Source organism: Carassius carassius, chromosome 31 (genome assembly GCF_963082965.1).
Source record: "Carassius carassius chromosome 31, fCarCar2.1, whole genome shotgun sequence".
NCBI classification, from domain to species: Eukaryota; Metazoa; Chordata; class Actinopteri; order Cypriniformes; family Cyprinidae; genus Carassius; species Carassius carassius.
This window is the reverse complement of record NC_081785.1, coordinates 17,240,488-17,260,920: the sequence shown is the minus strand read 5'-3', so window position 1 is coordinate 17,260,920 and position 20,433 is coordinate 17,240,488. Positions and strand designations below refer to the sequence as shown.

The 20,433-nt window shown below is 37.2% G+C and overlaps 1 protein-coding gene across 2 annotated transcripts in view; it reads left to right on the top strand.

Moving 5' to 3' along the window:
* Nucleotides 1-18,064, top strand: part of LOC132111683 (probable E3 ubiquitin-protein ligase RNF144A-A) — a 37,537-nt gene extending 19,473 nt beyond the window's left edge. For both annotated transcript variants that reach the window (XM_059519221.1, XM_059519220.1), the window contains exons 2-8: nucleotides 2,434-2,584; nucleotides 3,836-3,940; nucleotides 5,325-5,385; nucleotides 7,878-8,088; nucleotides 14,297-14,444; nucleotides 14,646-14,735; nucleotides 17,305-18,064. In XM_059519221.1, coding sequence (XP_059375204.1) covers nucleotides 2,450-2,584; nucleotides 3,836-3,940; nucleotides 5,325-5,385; nucleotides 7,878-8,088; nucleotides 14,297-14,444; nucleotides 14,646-14,735; nucleotides 17,305-17,436 — 882 coding nt within the window. In that variant the 5' untranslated portion in view covers nucleotides 2,434-2,449 and the 3' untranslated portion in view covers nucleotides 17,437-18,064. The remainder of the gene's footprint in view (nucleotides 1-2,433; nucleotides 2,585-3,835; nucleotides 3,941-5,324; nucleotides 5,386-7,877; nucleotides 8,089-14,296; nucleotides 14,445-14,645; nucleotides 14,736-17,304) is intronic.
* The last annotated feature ends 2,369 nt before the right edge of the window (nucleotides 18,065-20,433 follow it).

Below are 20,433 nucleotides of genomic sequence, written 5' to 3'. Positions count from 1 at the left end.
TTATTTCCAAAATGTCATTTTAGACCCATTAACAGAGGCTGAAGCTGTTAATAGCAAAATAATGAAGTTATTAGAGAGAGGGAGAGCGAGATTAAGCGTTTGTGAATCACCTCTGTGAGTCTCTGTGCATCTCTCAACCGTGATCGGCAGCAGCGACTCAAATTAACTAAAATTGAAACTGCAAGTTTATCTGCTTCAAGAACTCGATTATGAGAAATTACATGTAGCTTTTTAAATTATTGAGCTATTATTTTGTGCGAGTGTCTGTGTGTGTTTGTGTCTGTACTGTATATGTGTGCCTGTGTAAGGTAGAGAGAGTGGGAGAATTAGAGTATGCTTTCCATACATAATAAAACATACTTTTGTGGCAAAAACATGGGAATAATTTGGCGTTTTATATTGTTGTATACTATATTTAATTACTTGGTTTGTGTTGTGGGTTTTGGTTGTTTTGCTTTTGTAGTCTGTAAGGACCTTTGAAATAACTGAAATCATTTGGCGAATAATATGGACATATAATACTGTCAAGCGCTGCCTGGAACTACTTTAGCCATGCATTTCCCTGAAAATAATTGCACAACTTAGAACATTCGTCAACCAATCAGATTCAAGCATTCAACAGGCCCATAGTATAAATATATATATATACACACACACACACACAAATATCTATGATTCCCTGGCCAAAAATTCTGGTGGATGGATGGATGTGGACGAGCGAGACCAGCAAAATCTGCTTTCATTGGCATTTCTGTTCTTGAGATACAGGAGGCTACACTGGTGCATTATCAAGCCATCAATACTTCATCCCATTTATCTTATCAAGTGGAAACAGCCTAGACTTTTTGTGGAAATGATGAGTGAGATCTTAAGAACACTTTCACTTCTGTAGCACTAAAGGGAATATTTTTTTTATTCTGTGCTTATGCTCAGAGTAAATAACATTTGATTGTCTTATGCAAAAGCTTTCTGCTTTCCGTATGAGAGCTATTAAGGTGCGTGCTTAAGTACAGTATTAAAATTTGTTGTGTTGCGCTATGGACATCTATACCTTATTGTGCAATTTGTTGAGCAGAGGTGCACTTTCTAAAGCACTTTCCATAGCACCACTGCATAGCAATCCACTAACAGACTTCATCAGTGCCCGACCACTTTCCTGAAGTATTTTTTCTATTCATTTTCCCATTAGGACTTTAGAAATAATTCTCTATTGAAGAGTTATAAGCTATTAACCAAACAAAATACCAGCTACGAGGTAAATCATAACATTACAAGCTTTTATCTGAAGTAAAACAATATTATACGAATGTAAAACAAAACGACTCCATGTACTCAGTGGATTTAATGAGCGAAATAACTAGTTTTAAAGATCATATTTAACATTTATTGTTAAATATTTAAGTATTTTGAGAGTGTGGGGAGACTCGATTACATCTTTCAAAGTGCTTCATAAGAGTGGGTGGGTGCTAAAGTTGATATGGTTGGAGATTTTTCACAGAATCATGAAGTTGTGTAATGAAGTTTCCTTCCAATATTCCCCCGGTTAAAAGCGATTATTTAAAAAATATGGTAGCTAGTACTAAACCTTAACCACTACACCAAACCACTTTAGCACTGACTCAAATGATTCACAGCACAAGATACCTGAAATGCAGACCAAAGTTTCTTCCCTCATCCTGCCACAAGTGCAGAACAGCACCTGCCTTAAATACTCGTACCACCATCAGCAGAAGCGTATCTGCCTCATTCCCCATCCCCCTGTTGCCTAGCAGCCAAGGCAGAGTGTTGATGTCCTCACAGGCACTTCCTGTAAACACTCTCTGTGCAAAACAGCCCACATCAGCTCAGAAAATGGAAGTGTCTCATAGTCGAGACTTCCAAAAATAGCCCCCTCTGAAAAACTGTAAAAAGGAAAGACGTAGGCAGAGAGTAAAGGACGATTTCTCTCTCTCTCTCTCTCTCTCTCTCTCTCTCTCTCTCTCTCTCTCTCTCTCTCTCTCTCTCCGACCTTCTCATTTATGGAGTACCAAGCAATGAAGTCATCTTTCATTCAGCAGCAGAAGAGGAAAATTTGCTCCATCTATCCGTCCTGACTTCTCATTCCATTACAGTCAGACTAGACTCGCGAATGCATCTCAGAAAAGCACTTTGTGGCCAGGCCTATATAATATAAATGGGGGTAAATGTATTTGACCATTTCAGCACCGCTTCTGTTAGACCTTCTCTAAACGAAATATGGCTAATTTAATGTGCATTTAGAGGGTTGGTGTTTGTGATGCCTTAGATATTAGCGCTGAGCATCACAAAAGCACTTATCGTGGCTGCAGCAGCAGTCGGCACTTCAGATTGACAGCGGTTAAAAGCTTTGCACTGGTTGCATAAGTGTATTAAAGTGTGGGCTTTCTCCAATAGCAGCTATTCTGGGTTTTTCAGCTCTGCGGCAGGGATCATGACCACAGCTAGGTACCGTCCCACCTGGGATTTGGCCCTGGACCCGCTAGTGTCCTGTAAGCTGTGTCTGGGAGAGTTTCCCTTGGAGCAAATGACCACCATCACCCAGTGCCAATGTGTCTTCTGCACTCTGGTGAGTAACATCTAAACATGGATTTCAGGGGTCAAAAACAGGTTCAAGAAATGACTGATTGTTTTGTTTTATTTGATTTATTTTATTTTATTTAAAAACAAATAAGATTTTATTATCAATATTTATTATAATAAATTAATTATTTGTAATGATTGTTATCAAAGTAAAGTAACATAAATAATAAATAATGAATAAATAAATAAAGTTATATATACAAGCTGAAAACAAAAGTAATTGAGGGATTCCAATAAAAATTTCAAATAATTTATGCTTTATTTTATTACATTTCTTTACCTTATTTTAAGAATGAAGGGTAATTCTCTGGATTATTTCATTCTTTGATTGCTGTCTTTAGTTTTCACTGTTTTAGGTACAGAATAGATACAAATAAATCAGTGGGATCCTTACATAAGCTTCAGACATTAAAAAAAAAAAAAAACGACAAAAAAAAACATCTATATTTAAGTTGAGTTCACAGCTATAGACAGATTCTCTACAGGCCAGCTGAGTTGTTTTTGGGATTTTTTTGCAATGTGATTCACAGTCCAGTGATAAATATTTGAGGCTTTTTCGGCAGTTTCCCTTTGCTGTGTTCTTACACTGATCTGAGGCCAGTTTTATTTATGTTTTGAGGTTACAAGCAACATTTGGGGAAAGGGAATCTTCTGAAGTAGGGTAAAGGGAAACCAGCTCCTCGTCTGACTCTTAGAGGCCTTGTCTTGGTTGTGTCTGAGCTCACTAAAGACAAAACTGCCTTTGTGTCTTAAGTGAAGAATGTTTATGGAAACAACTCCCTCAGAATTGTCCTTGGCCAGCATTCCTAAAAGCTCAAATCCATTTAGTTTCTTGGTCTGTTTGGATCGAAATGTTATTTGTCTGATATTTTAATTTAATTTAATTTTGTATTTTATATTTAGAGAGAGAGTGGGAGAGAGAAAAACATTACCTCTTTTTCTCTCCTGAAGCATAAAAAAAACTCCTATTAAAACAGTGAGTTCACAAATTGGTAACATTTGAGGATAATTAGTCTTGGACAAGTGACTGCGTCTTCGTTAAATTGAGATGTTACACATCGTAATTGTTTTGAGGAAGTTAACAGTTCATTACTAGTGGTTAAGTGCTTCTGAACTCACACTCGCACAGACATATTGAGCAATTTAAACAGGTCGTTAAAAGCTGAATTTCCTTACCCATAATATATTTTTTCGACATTTTCTTTTTATTAACGGATTTTTAATGTCTTTTTATTAGTGCCTGAAGCATTATGTGGAACTTCTCATCAAGGAGGGCTTTGAAACAGCCATCAGCTGTCCGGACTCAGCCTGTCCAAAACGTGGACATTTACAAGAAAATGAGGTAATGTCAACATACACTACTGTTCATAAGAGTAGGTTGTGATTTGTGGGGTACAATTATTTTTTTTTACTTGTATTTTTTTTTTTTTTTTTTTAATCATTACATTTATTCAGGAAGGAAGCATTAACTGCACTGGTCAAAAGTGAAAAAAAACAAAAACAAAAAAACAGTCTACATTGTTATATTTCTAATCAAATAAATTGTTCTTTTGAACTTTCTGTTCGTCAAACAATAATGAAAAAAAACAATTGTGGTTTCTTCAGATATTAAGTAACACAACTGTTGTCAACATTGACGATAGTAATAATAATAAATGATTCTTCAGCACTAAATCAGCATAGAGCGATTTTTAAGGATCACGTGACACTGAAGACTCAGCTTTGCCACAGGAATAAATTCCATTTTAAAATATAATAAAATAGAAAACAAATTGTAATAATATTTAACAATACTACTATTTTACTCTTATTTTATAAATACAGCCTTGATGAGCATAAGAGACTTTCAATACATTTAAAACGTTTAAAAATCTTACTGCTCCCAAATGTTAAATGGTAGTCTACATAATCATGAATTTTGTATAATTTTTTTTTTTTTTTTTTTTTTAAGCAGCATTCATGTCAGGGACTTTATAGTTTTAGCACCAGGGTTTTCAACAAATCTGTTTTAGGGGGTCCTTGAAGATGTAAAATACAAATTATAAGAATTAAAATACATAAAAAATACAGAGCTTATGATCTGTTAAACATTTTATGCTGTAGTTATGCTAATCTGCAGGGTTTTTTTTCAACAAACCCTGCTTTAGTCACAGCCTCTGAAAAAAAACAGACATTATAAAAAACAAATACATTACTTTCCAAATAAAAATCTAAAAACGAATCTGTATCTCATCAAGAGGAGATTAAAACACTTTTAGTATAAATTGGATGCTGAAACCTCTCCAGTCGGACTCTCTCCTCGTTGGCTTGCACCACAAAATCCTTCCGTGTATGAGGTCAGTCGGAGGGCAGGGTTCCTCTTCTGCGCTGTAGGCTCATTGTGAGGATGGCTGGCTCATTCCGTTTCAAAGCAGCTAAACCAGATGAGTTCAGTCCCAGAAGCAAAGCATCAGAGCCACTAAAGTGTCTTTTGGCAATCCTTAAAAACTGAAGCATGTCATTTCTGCACCGCTAGCATCACCAAACTAAACTGCAAAAATTCACTAAGCATATTCCTACTGTGTTGTTTGATCTTGAGACAGTGATTAGATTGAACACCATATTTAATGTTGGCTGTGTGTTCAGATCCAGATCAAATTGAAATGCTAAATGCGAAAGAAGAGTGCTTTCGGATCTGGCAGACCACATTGTTTCATAATTGATTGTTCTCTCTGTTTCTCTCTCAGATTGAATGCATGGTGGCCGCAGAGATAATGCAGAGGTACAGGAAGCTGCAGTTTGAGAAGGGTAAGTGGAAAGCAGATGTCTGTTCATCAGGGGGGCAATTAGTATCAGAAAGCAGCAGATGAGGCACATGTGTGTTTGTTGATGGTGAGCTCCATGCTTACTGTCAAATAGGCCGGCACAGGTGTACATGTGAGGATGAAAGGCATGTGAGTGGACTTGTTTATGTCCAGCTGACCTCATGCTGGCACACAATTTACCTGTGCTGTCTGCATTTCTAACAATGAGAGCCCACCACATGCCGACACCTGATTTAACTCTGCTTCATTGTGTTAACTGTCTTTTTTTTTGTTTTGTTTTTCTTATTATCATTTGGGTGAAAGAAAAACTAAATGCCAGATTATAACCTGCTTTGTCCACATGAGCACCAAAGTTTTAAAACTAATGCTGACTACCATACCACAGTCCTGACATTCAGTTTTGAATCTTAAAACATATTCTAACCATCTTTTTTTTTCTTGAGCATGTGCGAAACTTCTGATTCATTAGCCACTATAGGTAAATAACTAGAAGAATAAAATAAGGACAGAAAACACTAAATATAGCTAATAACCAGTGTGATGATTATTCCAATAATAAATTGAAATAATACAAGTAACAAATACCAGCTTGCAATATCAAGTAGCATAACTGACATTCAAGCTAGAAATGGCCATACCTGCTCTTCTGTTAAAAATAAGGTGGACATTGTGTTTCAGAAGAGTGTTTAATAGTGGAGTGTTTAATGATTGTTTGCAAACAGGTTTCTTAAACACTCCCCCAGACAGCAAATAGCTCCGCCCCAAACTTATACCATTGGCTGGTCAGGATGACGTCAGGATAAATGGCAGTATTTTGATAGAGCCACAGTGTTTATACTTCAGTGAATCTATTATATTAATTTGCCTATATAAATTCATATCGTACTGCCTTTTCCAGCAGTGTGATATTCTAGTGATAAAACAACTCCAACTGTTTCACTGTTTGTATAACTCAGCTGTTTAGTATTTCTCACAGCGTGTCATGGGGGAAATACACTTATCATTTTATAAATAAAACAGTTTTTGTGTCACGGAATGTAGTTTTAAGAGTTTTTGGGAGATGCTCCAGGGCGTCAGCGGCCATTCAGCTCCCATGAACCTGCTGAGAGCAGCCTTAACTTGGCCAGTTGTTCTGAAATATTGTAACCCAAGGTAAACTTTGAACAGTGTTAAAATAAGAACAGTGTGCCCATTTTTTTGGCTACCTTTGGCAGTGCAATTTCCTGGCTACATTATCCAGAATTTAAAGCTTTTAAGCCCTCTGTCGAAATTACAAATGTCAAACTCAGGGTGGACTTAAAGTGGACTTAACCTGGGATTTAAAAAGACTTAAGTGAAGTTCAAATGAAGAGTCTTTGTGTTCCATCTCTGTATCTGAATCAGTCTGTGTACTGACCTCAAATGCCTTACATTTTTAACAAATGTAGCTTCAAGTCAGAAATCTGCAAGATTAAAAAACTTAAAAAGAGTAAATTAGACCCGTGTTAATTGGATACGTTTGATCAAAAGCATACATGTTCGCTTAAACAGAAAAGACAATAGGCTCTGTACCATATGAATCTTTCATTATTTCCATCAGTAGGGGATCCCAGACTCTGATAGTCTCCAGTAGTTTCTCCACCCCCCATGTAGTTACGAGGTCCCATGCTGTGGTTCTCCCTTTCTGTGTCTCTTTGGTTTGAATTCAAGGTTTTCATGCTTTCGTATGAGAACCATTGCAGCAGCATCATCATAAATGAGAGACTTGCAGAGAGCGAGTGAGAGAGAGAGAGAGTTAAAATGCATTCATTAGCCAATCAGTGTTCCTGAAAACTGGAGCGGATTGGTGGCTATAACATAACCACACTCCCAGAAACAGAGCCAAGAGTCACATTACATACATAACCGAACTTAGCCATATATCACTAACAAAGCTTTTATGCATTCGTCAGGCAGAAGAACCAGCAAATCCATTATGAAATGTATAATTATATCTCTAATTTCTTATTGAATTGGCAACATTCAAAGCTATATATAGAGACCAGAATATCATAGGGACATAGGAGTTGACTCTTCTGATGCAAACCCAGGTAAGCAACCCAGGTCACCTTGCAACCACCAAGAACAACCTAAAAACAATGGCTGCGTCTCAATCGGCTGCCTAGCACTCAAGCTCGTGAATCAGTATATCGTGTACATGACTCTGGGAAATGCGTGATTACTCAGTTTTCAGCGACGTGACTTATACGTACGCTATCAACGTACATTGTTATAGAATGTCAATGCCAAGACCTCATACAGCTTTTTGCTTTAATGAAATGTAATGTATCTAATGAATTTATGCACAGCTATGATTGGTAGTAGCTCTGGTATCTTGTTCCTGAGGGGCTTATGAGGCCATAGCTGCTCTTTCCTATCACCCCTCCATCTCTAGTAAGCAGCCTAAAATACACTTGCGGAAACCACGTCTGATCTCTCATCTCTCACCCCCTGCAGAAGTGTTGCTGGACCCGAACCGGACCTGGTGCCCGTCCTCCACGTGCCAGGCCGTGTGCAAGCTGAAGGAGTCTGACACGGCGCTTCCACAGTTGGTGCGGTGCAACGTTTGCACCCTTGAGTTCTGTTCTGTCTGCAAGGCCAGCTGGCACCCGGACCAAGACTGCCAAGAGAACGTTCCCATCACCACATTTCTACCTGGAGAGACCAGGTACTGCTGCCAGTTGAAATTTTAACATGTTTGCTTTAAAACAAAATCAGTTGTATTGATTCACTTGTATTATGAATACAAAGGATGAGTTAATAATCATCATCTTTTGACTTCCATTTTGCCACAGTAGTTGTTGATTGAGCTTTTCTTGTATTGAACATGGAATATTCCTTTAAGTCTTTCTCCTCCTCATTCATCAGCAGCTGCGCTTCGGTGTAGTTTTGTCTCTTTGATGTACATTAAAACGCTCCCATCCTCCCAACTGGTCCTTATGTGGATCCAGCTGTCACGATGAGGCATGTTCTGTCTAATGATGTTCAATGTTGATAAGTCCACATGAGATGTGAAATGAAATACTGTAATCCGTCTGTGTTTTTCTGCACTATTGAACATACTCATCATTCAGTCTAAGAATGGATCTTCTGCTTCTAGTTGTTGAAGAGCGCTTTTCTCTTTGCTCAGTAAGCCAGAGATTCATGCACAGGTGTTATTTTATGGAAGTAAAATAATGACTTATGTCTTTGAAACAAAAAAGCATGCCGAATAGCACTATCTGAAAAAATAATGCATTGAATTAACAGTTCTTGCATTTTAATGCCTTGTATTTCCAGGGCTTGCATCTTTAGGTCCTGAAATGTAATATAGTTGTTCGTTTAAGCGGTGAATATTTCAATTAAAAATATTTCACACACTTTTTCATAATAAAAAAATCAATAATTCATATTCACGTTACAGAATTCACTTCCAAAATATTAAATCGGTTAAAAAATACGATGTATAATATTCAACAGGCAAATTTCGGTCCATTTTATTTCACTTTCCAAATTCGCTTCCACAAATTCAATGGTTAAAATTCGGCAGATAATTCGCCCTTTCACATCCGGGAGCTGCAGGAATAGCAGTAGAGCACAGAGGCATGATCTCCAACTGCTGTCAGTCGCTCCCCAGCAGGTGGTGCAAGCAGCTGTTAAATAAGGCCAAAGCAACAGGTGGATTAAGTAATACAGTTACAAAAACTGATCTGCAGAAATTAAGCAAGCGCTAAGTAGAAGTTTTGATTATCGGGCATGTGGAAAAGCTGATTGTGCGTATGTTTATTTCAACCTCTTTTCTGTTACCAAGTAAGCAGCATTCAAAGGAGATTATTATGGTGTTTTACCCAACGCTGAATTACAGAACTAACATTACATCTAAGGAAGACATATATTGCTTTCGGTTGTTTAGTTTGCCTAACTTTGTGTCATGGCTTGTGAGTCGCTGTGCTGTAATACTGGGGATCCCCTGACGTCACACTCCAGGATTCCCCAATAACGAGTAATGCTTCTCAGTCAAATAATACTGTGATATAAGACCTCAGATCTCAGAATACATTTTATTGATGATTATGCAAACTATATAGACAGTTAAGCAGATGTAAAATATGAACGAACGCTCAGGGTTTCACGCGGTTTCCCTCAGAAATCTGTTAAAGAAAAGAAAACACGTGGTTCAGCGCACTAACAGTGACAGTGATTTAAAGACAAACTCACATCTTACTGATGATGCAAACTATATACAGACAGATGTGGATATGAACGCAAGTTACGGAACAAGAAAAAGTGCATGTTATATATATAAAATAATTTATTTAATTTATTTTAAAAATAATTAATGAATGAATAAGGGGCCATTCACATATCGCGCCTAATAACGCGTGGAAAAGGCTATGTGCGCCGCTTTCTCCTTTTTTCCAAAGCGCTCGGGCAGAAGCGCTCCTGAGGCTAAGCAACAATGACGCGCTCTCTCCATGAAGATGCGGAAATTTCAGCAAAGGATAAATGGATTTGCAGCACAAAAAAAATCGCTTTCAGTAGCTCTGCTACTAAATTTATTTCAAAATGGCAATCCATTCAAAGGAGATTATAATGGTGTTTTACCCAACGCTGAATTACAGAACTAACATTACATCTAAGGAAGACACATATTGCTTTCGGTTGTTTAGTTTGCCTAACTTTGTGTCATGGCTTGTGCGTCGCTGTGCTGTAATACTGGGGATCCCCTCACGTCACACTCCAGGATTCCCCAATGACGAGTAACGCTTCTCAGTCAATTAATACTGTGATATAAGACCTCAGATCTCAGAATAGATTTTATTGAGGATTATGCAAACTATATACAGGCAAGCAAATGGGATCAAAAAGAATCCAATGCGCTGCATTTTCTTTATAATTGATTTCCATTACCACTGGTCTATAAAGTCGACAGTCACACAAAGATATCAATACCATGATTAGTTTTAACAATATGCAACCAATTTATATTAACATAAAAAAATGAGTTAAAAACAATCTAGGTATATTCTGAAAATGTAAACTGAAGAAATTATTGACGTGCTACCGCACCCAAGGGACCGTCTGACAATTCCACTGACTGGGTTAAAAGGTCCAATGTGTTTTAATTAAAATTCTAAATAACACAGTCAAATTCTTAATCTTGTATTTCTCATAGTGATTTTCTACAGGTGAGATTTTGCCAATACCTCCCTTCATATATTTACAGTATACAATCATTTACATATTAAAGATCCCTGGAAAGGGTTTTCATGTTCCAACAGTTGTAGTACATTGCTAGATACAAGACTGACTTACTAGGGATGGGCGTTTTCCACAAATATCACATTCGACTATTTGAGCTCACAAAAAAAATAATATTCGAATATTCGTTTATTTAAATTAAGTTTAATGAGTCAGACATTTTTCAGCAACATTTGTTTTCGTCATTTTGAACAAGCTTACACACAATAAGCTTGAACATTACACATCGTGTTTTGTAGCTGAAAACCTTTAACAATGCGTGCAAACAAATAAAAGTACAGATTAAAAGCAAAAAAATAATTATAAGTGAACAAAGAAAAAACGTAAAGCAGCCTACAGCAATTAGGCTATTGTACACTTAACTTTTAAACTGTCAGCAAATCTTTTTTTCTTTTTTTCTATTCTTTCAAATGTTCTTGTTAAGAAATACGGGCATGTAAACATGATCGGGGGAAAGTCGGCTCCTTAGTCTGTTAACAATAAGGCCGACCGCGGAGAAAACGCGCTCTGACGGCACAGACGTTGGTGGGACTCACAAATAACGGTGTGCTAAGCGAATAAGTTTTGTGAAGCGCTTCGTGTTTTCGTTTACCACTGAATGGGATCCTCATCTGGTGGAATACATGGAATACATGGCTCCAGCAAGAACTGTTCCCACTCGTCTCGGCTGGACTCTCTGTAATCATCGCTGAAGTACTGGCTCAGCCTTTTCCAGCCTTTTCCTACGAGTTGTTATTGCATCCTCTTCATCGTTGGTGACGGCGGCTGCATCCGCACCACTTGCATCAAGGAAAATGTTCTGATAATGTTCAAATAAAGTTTTTTTTCTTAATTCTCTCATGTTTTCATCGGGAAACCTGAGATGTTTGTGCCGAGGGTCTAGGGCAGACGCGAGAAGAGGAGTTTTCACTGTATTCTCCAAGTTAGCGGTGTTTATTCGTTGCATGAGAGATGCTGCAACACTGTTCTTGAATTCGGTCACTTTCTGTGATTCTCCACAGCATATTTGAAGTACTGTAGAAGACCGCAGTTCTTAGGGGGCGTTCACTTACCGCGTCTTTTGCGCGCTCAAGTTCGTTATTTCCAATGTAGGCGCGCGGTATGCGCGCTCATAATGGAAGCGACGCGGTCGCGATGCGCACGCGGTGCGACGCGCCCGTTTTTTCCAGGCGCGTCCGAACAGCATCGAGTTAAAAACATCTCAACTTTCAGAATGCCGCAATGCGCACCGCAGGTCATGTGACAAGAACTAAACATTGAGCTTCATCCTTTCCCGTAACAACGTTGAAAGCTCAGCCAAGATGAAGGAACTGCTGAACATAGCTTCTTACTTGGTAACAGCAAAGAGGTTGAAATAAACATACGCACAATCAGCTTTTCCACATGCCCCGATAATCAAAACTTCTACTTAGCGCTTGCTTAATTTCTGCAGATCAGTTTTTGTAACTGTATTACTTAATCCACCTGTTGCTTTGGCCTTATTTAACAGCCGCTTGCACCACCTGCTGGTGAGCAACTGACAGCAGTTGGAGATCATGCCTCTGTGCTCTACTGCTATTCCTGCAGCTCCCGGATGTGAAAGGGGGAATTATCTGCCGAATTTTAACCACTGAATTTGTGGAAGCGAATTTGGAAAGTGAAATAAAACGGACCGAAATTTGCCTGTTGAATATTATACATCGTATTTTTAACCGATTTAATATTTTGGAAGTGAATTCTGTAACGTGAATATGAATTATTGATTTTTTTAATTATGAAAAGGTGTGTGAAATATTTTTAATTGAAATATTCACAGCTTAAATGAACAACTATATAAAATTTCAGGACCTAACAATGCAAGCCCTGGAAATTCAAGGCATTAAAATGCAAGAACTGTTAATTCAATGCATTATTTTTCAGTTAGTGCTATTCAGCATGCTTTTTTGTTTCAAAGACATAAGTCATTATTTTGCTTCCATATTATTTGACATTCCTGTCACATGCACACTTTATTTAAAACCAAAAGCATTGTTGAGCAGAGTTTCTGATCCTTGATCTTTCGTCATACAGGAATAAACAGTCACCCCTGCTCTGAAGTGAATTGCTTCAATAATGCACACTAGTGATAATACTGCAGAGAGCCTTTTAATTTTACAGCTCAATTTTTATATCATTTCATGTTTGAGATTGCACCTAAACTCCAAAGTATATCTCAGCGTGAAATAAACCGTGTTTAGACCGCATGAAATCAAATTGGACTCCATCTACACTTTAAACGGGCTGTTGGTTCCTTAAGGAACTATGTTTTATAAAACATTTTTAAATTCAATGTGGAAATAATAAAGCAAAAAAGCATGGTTCAACTATAAATATTTTTGGCTGACCCAGACTAGCCAGTGACATTTTTACTTGCTCTACTAACATTTTCACTTTTTAATGAAACAAACTGGAAATTATACAGCACTTTTTACTGGAAAATTATGGCATGCAATTCAAAACACCACTGACAAACATTATTCAAATAATACATTCTTCAGGGTCATTGGGTCATTTTTGTGTTAGCCAGCTGGATAACATTATCCGGATGACAAATCAACAGAATTTGCAACAACATTGTACAATAGATCACAGTGCTTAAAAATGGATGTACAAGATCAGTAAATGTAAAACTTTCATTGGCAACTGGCCTAAAACTCTCTCACATTGGCCTCAGGCCAGTAGCCATCCTTACTGTTGAGCCCTGCTATGGCTGTGTGGGCAGAAAACAAATATCAATAATGTCTTACCTTATTAGTGTTAATAAGCTCACTTAACCCTAAATGATTTCCTGCTGAATATCTCCCCCACCCCCCTCAAGAAAAAAAAAAGGTTTACATTTTAAATGCATTTCACATACCATATAATGTTGTCCTTAACGTATATCCATTAATATACAACCATAACTCCAGTGTTCAGTGTCACATGATCTTTCAGAAATCATTCTAATATTCTGATTTGGTGCTCAAGAAATGAGTTTAATAGTGCTTAATATTTTATCATGTTGCTTAATGTTTTTTGTGGATTGAGTTTTCTATGGTAAATGGAATGTTCAAAAGAACAGCATTCATTTAAAATATTTTTAAATAACAATAGAAACGTTTTTTAATGACACCTTTTAATCAATTTAATGTGTCCTTGAATCAATGTCTTTCAAAAAATAAAATAAAATCATACTGACCCCAAACATTTGAACAGCAGTGTGTATATATAATCAGAAATAATCATATTGCTAGTATTATCATGACTACTAATACTACTGTACTTTACCAGACTGCGGTGTTGCAGTACTGAGTCGGACTCTGAGGAGGAGCTGCTGCTGTTTAACAGGCTGTGAGAAGCTTGCTGCACAGTGCCACTTCCCTCAGATCAATAGATTGGGAACTGTCCTGGAAATGAATGGGCTTGTACCGGTCAGCTCGGTCCCTGTGGGTCAGCCTCTCTATTACCACTGAACACTGTCCCTGGCTCTTTAGTACATACACAAGAGAAGGACCTGTCTGGGTGGGGAAAATGAGTGCACTATATGATCGGTACCAGTGTTTTTTGTTCTTTGCACCCCACAACCCAAAACAAGAAAAGGGTTCATTTAACTCTTACTATTACTTATTTTTTCCCAGTTTGTTCTTTAAGGCTGACGATGACGACGCCCCCATCAAACGCTGTCCCAAATGTAAAGTCTATATAGAAAGAGACGAGGGCTGTGCCCAGATGATGTGTAAGAACTGCAAGCATGCTTTCTGCTGGTACTGCCTGGAGTCTCTGGACGTAAGTGCTCAATAACTCAGCTTAACACTAGTAACATTGTGCTGTTATCTTACTGTATTTTTTATGGTCAAGTGGCTGCTGCATAGGCAGCATGTTAGTCCTTCAATCAAGGCCGTAAATGCAATCAGTGTCCTTCACACAGCTGTTCTGAACACCCACGTAGATAATAACCGGCCTCTGGTAACGTTGTGTGTTTGACAGGACGACTTCCTCCTGATCCATTATGACAAAGGACCCTGCCGGAACAAATTAGGCCACTCCAGAGCCTCCATGATCTGGCACAGAACGCAGGTGGGCACTCACGGGAAGGAGCACACGTTTTCTTCCCCCTTTTTACTCCTACACGTGTGCCTACACGTGACGGAGTCATAGGCATCCATTCAGGCAGTGTTTATTCAGGAAGTAAGTGGATGTCTGTTCTCGAGCAAGTGATGCCTGCTGTTTCACAGCAGATTATAATGCAAGATGGTCACTTTGGCACAAATTCACTAAAATTATTCATCAAATGATGGAGAAGAGGAGTATAACCAGACATATATTTAGAAGAGCAATTCAGACTCGGGTACTCCCTCCTCTCTTTGGGTTTAATTTCTTAGACTAAATAATAATAGGAGAATATGACATTGAAAAAGGCCAATTTTATGAAAGTATACTAATAACGCCAACTTCGTCTTTGATTGAAAAACACATATAAACAGTTTTCAACAAAAGGCTCATTAGACCCACTGTCCATTATGTATTTCTTAATAGCTTTGAAATAATAAATTTTCTTAAATGGTTCCGAGATCAGCACAAATAGTGTTGGGAAAAGCCTCGAAGCGATTTCATTAGGAACTGAGAGAAACATGGGGTTTGAAACAGTCCTCCAAAACTTTGCTTTGCAAATTAGGAACTTTGCTCCTAATTTTCTTTCTTGAAACAGAATGAATATACTATATAATATCATTTCTGTGTGAAGATAAATATTTATCATGGTGCCATTTGTAATGGTGTAACCTAAAATTGGCGATTTAAATAATAATAATAATAAAAAACATGCATCAGTTTTTTTTTTCCAGTATTAAATTACTATTATTATATTAAGGTAAGTTTGATTTCTAACATTATTCTATCAACGGACATTTGCATCGATAGTCTAGTGTTATAATTGATTTGCGTTTGGTGCACTGTGGAGCGGGTAAAACGGTTTTTAATGGCTGGCTAACATATACCCATTGACTCGCGCTAGCCTAGCATCGGCTATCTATCCAAATATAAAGACTGGATCATTTTTTAAAAAAAATGTCTCCACTGATGAATAACAACCAGGCTGACTTAAAAATGAGGTCCGATGTCAAAAATCCCGAACCACCCCTTTAAGCTTCATAAGAGCGCACAAGAGTTTACATTTTATAAATCCCCAGCCAAGAAGCATCAGAAATTAGATTCTTTATGAATTAGTAAAGATGGAGCTGGTGGGCTCAGCCGGTCCCGGGTTTGCCAACACTCTTCGTTATGCTGCTCTGCCATTCTCTACTCTGAGAAAGAGAGAAATAAATTGAGGGCAATTTACATAGAAGCAGAAATAGTGTGCAACACTGAACTTTGTATAAATGGGTGTAATTGTCTTCCTCGGAATGTTGAGAAGATTCCGCTTGGAAATAGAGGTCAGTTGTATCCTATTCCCTGTTAAGAAATTGTTTTACATGGTGCTCTGCCCTACAGTCATGTGGAATATGTGGAATTTTGTTGGCCCGTGATCTTGACAGCTTTTAAATATATAGTTCATGCATGAAATGAACTCAGTGTCTGTTCAATTTTGTAAAAGTGATCAGTTGTAAGGATCTGATGCCCCTATGTGGTGGAGGATGATGCTACATCAAAAATGTGTTTGTTTGGGTCTTTTTGCGTTCTATTTTCATATATTTTCTCACTTTTATTGGTAGCATAGTAGAACTAAAAACATGCACACTTTATTCCAGCTTGCAAAAAAATATCTAAATTTATTCTGCAACGTAGAATGCATTTTGATTCTAAATGTTTTTTGCAAGTGGGATTTTTGGTGTCAGTTACTCTATAGGCGTGCAGGGTTCACTGTTTATTGATTGACAGGAGAGTAGACAGAGTGCAGAAAAATGATGGGGAGAAGAAGGGGTAGCAAAATTAGGAAACGGATGTTCATATATTGGCTTGCTTTCCCCGAAGGAAAAAAAAAAGATTATCTTGTGAATCATTTTTACATTGGTTCAAAAAAACGACAGTTCATATGACAATTTCAATTCAAGATCAAAATTAAATATTCTATATTTAAAAATATATCTGGATGTCCTGATATGGTAATGAAGAAAACAACATATTAAAATAATCTAAAATCTTGCCTTTTTATTACGTCTGTTGATATTTTTTTAAGAAGAAAAAACTGCTTTAAATTGTCTTAAAATATCAGATAATTTGACCTTTTTAATGTAAGACTAGCACTCATGTGGTGCAATTTCCTAAAAGCTTCTTATAATACTTCATATAATATGAATAAAACATATTTTATTTACAATTTATATTTGTTTAAAAAAGTATAATTTAATATTTGAAAAATATATTTAAATGTTTTTGAAATCTTAAGATTGCGATACACTCAGATGTTTTTAATGTGTAAGGAAAATATTAATTTTTACTTGATGGTTAAGCCATATGGCATTAAATTTAAACTTGTCTTATATAAAGTTTTTTTCGAAGCCAATATGAAACCAAAATGAATACAGTGAAGAATACAATGAAGTACAAGATAACTTGGTACATGTCCTGTAGTGTGTGGTGGTGGTGTTTTTTTGGAAACTTATATGTGATTGACGCTTGTATGTTGTTTTCGTCTCTTTCTCCACAGGTTGTAGGTATCTTCGCCGGTTTCGGCCTCCTCTTACTGGTGGCTTCTCCGTTCCTGCTGCTAGCCACACCATTCGTGCTCTGCTGTAAGTGCAAGTGCAGTAAAGGTGACGATGACCCTTTACCCACCTAACAGCCCGGCGTGAGCAGTCCCTGTACCAGGAATTCCGGTCATCTCCTTTAATTGTTTTTCTTTTCCTCCTCCGCCTTTGAGCTCTTCATCAACCGGTGGGACTTGCGCATTTCAAGCCGCAACATGAGCCATCTCACGCCACGGTTACTGTCACAGCTGACAGTAGGCTCCATCCTGCCAGGGACTAAAGGAGACTGCATAAGCCTGCTGCTTGCTAAGGTGGAGGATTCGAGAGGTGGGGGTTCCCTCTGCAGTAACAAAAGGGATGTTACTGAAGGAGCACAGCGCTGCTCCATTCGGGCGCTTGTTTGTTTGGTGAATGTTTCTCATATGTGGCTGTTCAGGAGGGTTCTGTTCTAATAGAACATATATTCAATGTGTTTATGTCTGTTTCTGTGTGCATAGTAGCATTTCAGTCACACAGCCTATTCTTTATTACTTGTTTTGCATAGATAAGGGGCTTTTTTGTCACTTTAAATGCTCTAAAGTCAGTAGATTTCAGTTTGGGGTCAAATGTACTGCTAAAATGCTACTTTAAATGTTTATTTACAGCTAAATTTGGCCTTTAAACGTTTTTAATAGCATGTTTGTTTGTATTTTCATGTCAAGTTATTGTCTTTCTGTCTGAAACTATCTAACCCTAGTTTAACTATCTAACCCTAGTTTAATTTGGCAGATTTTGGCTGTTAATGTCATCAGATGATATTTAGCATTGAAATTTCGCTCAGTGCACTTTAAGCAACACTATGCAACTTTTTCTGCGTTCAAAATTTGCTAAATGTATATAATGAGCGAGTACATCATAAATTAATCTACCAAACCGCCTTTTTGTCTCATCTCAAATCACTGCGGTACATTTATAATAAGTGATTATTTTTGGACTAGCCTGGTCGGATCGTCACCGCTGCGGAGTAACACATACCTGCGCGAATCGCCTTAGACATAAACTTGGAGAAGTAGCTCCGGTTAGAATGTTCTTCCGCGGGATGCGTGCAGTTCTGTTTATTAACCGCTAGAGCGCCAAAATGTACATAGCGTTGCTTTAAGTGTAATTTTTGGACTTCAGATTGAGTCACTGACCTCCCTGTATTTAAAGCATAAATATGATTCCAAAGTAGGGCTGTTCTGTGAGTTGCAATGCCAAATATTGAGCTACTGAAAGTGTCACTCAAACGATACTTAAACCTTATCTGAACACCCAACGCTTAAACCAGAACTGTCAAAATACTGAAACCAAATTTTTAACCTGTCTTTAATTAAATTTTGTTTATTTCTATTTTAATTTTTCCAGTGAAATGTGACGTCTGCTCATCTTGTAAATTTTGTCAAATAGTTTGAAACTCACATACAGTTTGTATCACAAAAACATTTTGACATTTTGGAACAGTCCTTAATTCTGTCTGGGATTGTACACTGATTTCAAGACTGTTTGGCTTAACATATTTACAAGTCTAGCACTGTTTCTATGCAAGTTCAAATAACTTGAAGATTAAAAAAAAATATATAGTTTCTGCTGTCTTGAACTGAATGGTTGCAATGGGCAAGTTAGTGTAACTTAATTAAAAAAAGGAAAGATATCTCAACTTATGTTCAAAACTGAGTTGATCAGTTTCTGAAAAGCCATTAAATTTCAATATTTAAATTATCTCTTTCATTTAATAGACTGATTTTAAAATCGAGGTATGTTACTGAATGTCAACATTTTGCCTGCACCACCTGAAATAGCAAGCGTATGTTCAAAAACTATTGTGCCATCATAAGTAACTCAGAAATATTAAGATCAGGGCACCTGCCATATGTGTAGCTGGATCATATGTAGCTCGTAAGGTTCCCTTAAAATCTTTTTCCCTGATCTACCTTTTTTCATTATTGCTGTGTAATGGAAATGTTCCATATTGGAGGTTTATGTGACAAAACGAATGTTGGTGGGCTTTTTCTTCTTCTTTTGTAATACAAGATTTCTTTGCCCTTTTGAAACTCACAGTATACATAAAGTTGATTTCTGGTGAATATTTTGATGTTCGTCACTTCCATCCTTTGGTAGCATTATCCCGTTACAGCCTTAAAGTTTTTGAGTGCCTCACTGGTTTTCTCTCCTGTAGCCGAGAGCTTGATTTTATTTTATTTGTACATTGTACATGAAATGGCTGTGATAAGTCGTATAGTAATAACATCTCAGAATTGATTTTGCTTCATTATTCTCTGATTATGACAAGCAAAAATCAGCATGATAGATCAAATGAAAGCACAGCATCATTGTCAGTTATGAATAGCACACAAGTTACTCGATCAAGCTGAATCTAATTGTACTCGCATTATTCTGCAACATTTGGCCATTTCATGTAGAATAATATAAAGTAATGCTTATATATACATGTATATATTGACAATCATGCCAATCAGGTTCTAAGACAGTGGGTAAATGTTGTGTGGCCTGTATAAATTCAGTTGATTGTGTTTCATTTATGATGTATGTATATTTTGTTGTTATGCTCTTTCATGTTATTTTTTCATTGTATACAGTGTTTATGAAATATTTGTTGTACAATATAATCGTTTGCTTAATTCAGGGTTATTGAATTTGCACTTTGGCTGTTCATTCAGTCAAGGGCTGTTTTTGTTCTCTTTGTTTGGGTTGCGTCCCGTTCCCATTGAAACACCATTTGTTCCTACATCTAATTAGAAATTATAATTGTGGCTTTACATGTAAACTGGGAAATACTCCTTGATGTACACTATAGATCTAGCAAAACAGCCAAAAACTGTATTGTTCCTGTTTGTGGGAATTTGCTTGTTGCACAAAACAGCCTTTGCAGATGCGTTTTTATATTTTCAGATTAAACTCCTGTAAGCTCTTATAGTTTGGAGGTAGAGCAAGAATTTGGAAAGACTGTCTTTTTTTCCTTTTTCTCAACAGTGGTCTGTTTGCATTGAGGTCTGTCTTTCACTCTTGACATTTACCTGTTCCAAATATTAACATTTATTTTACGTTTTGAC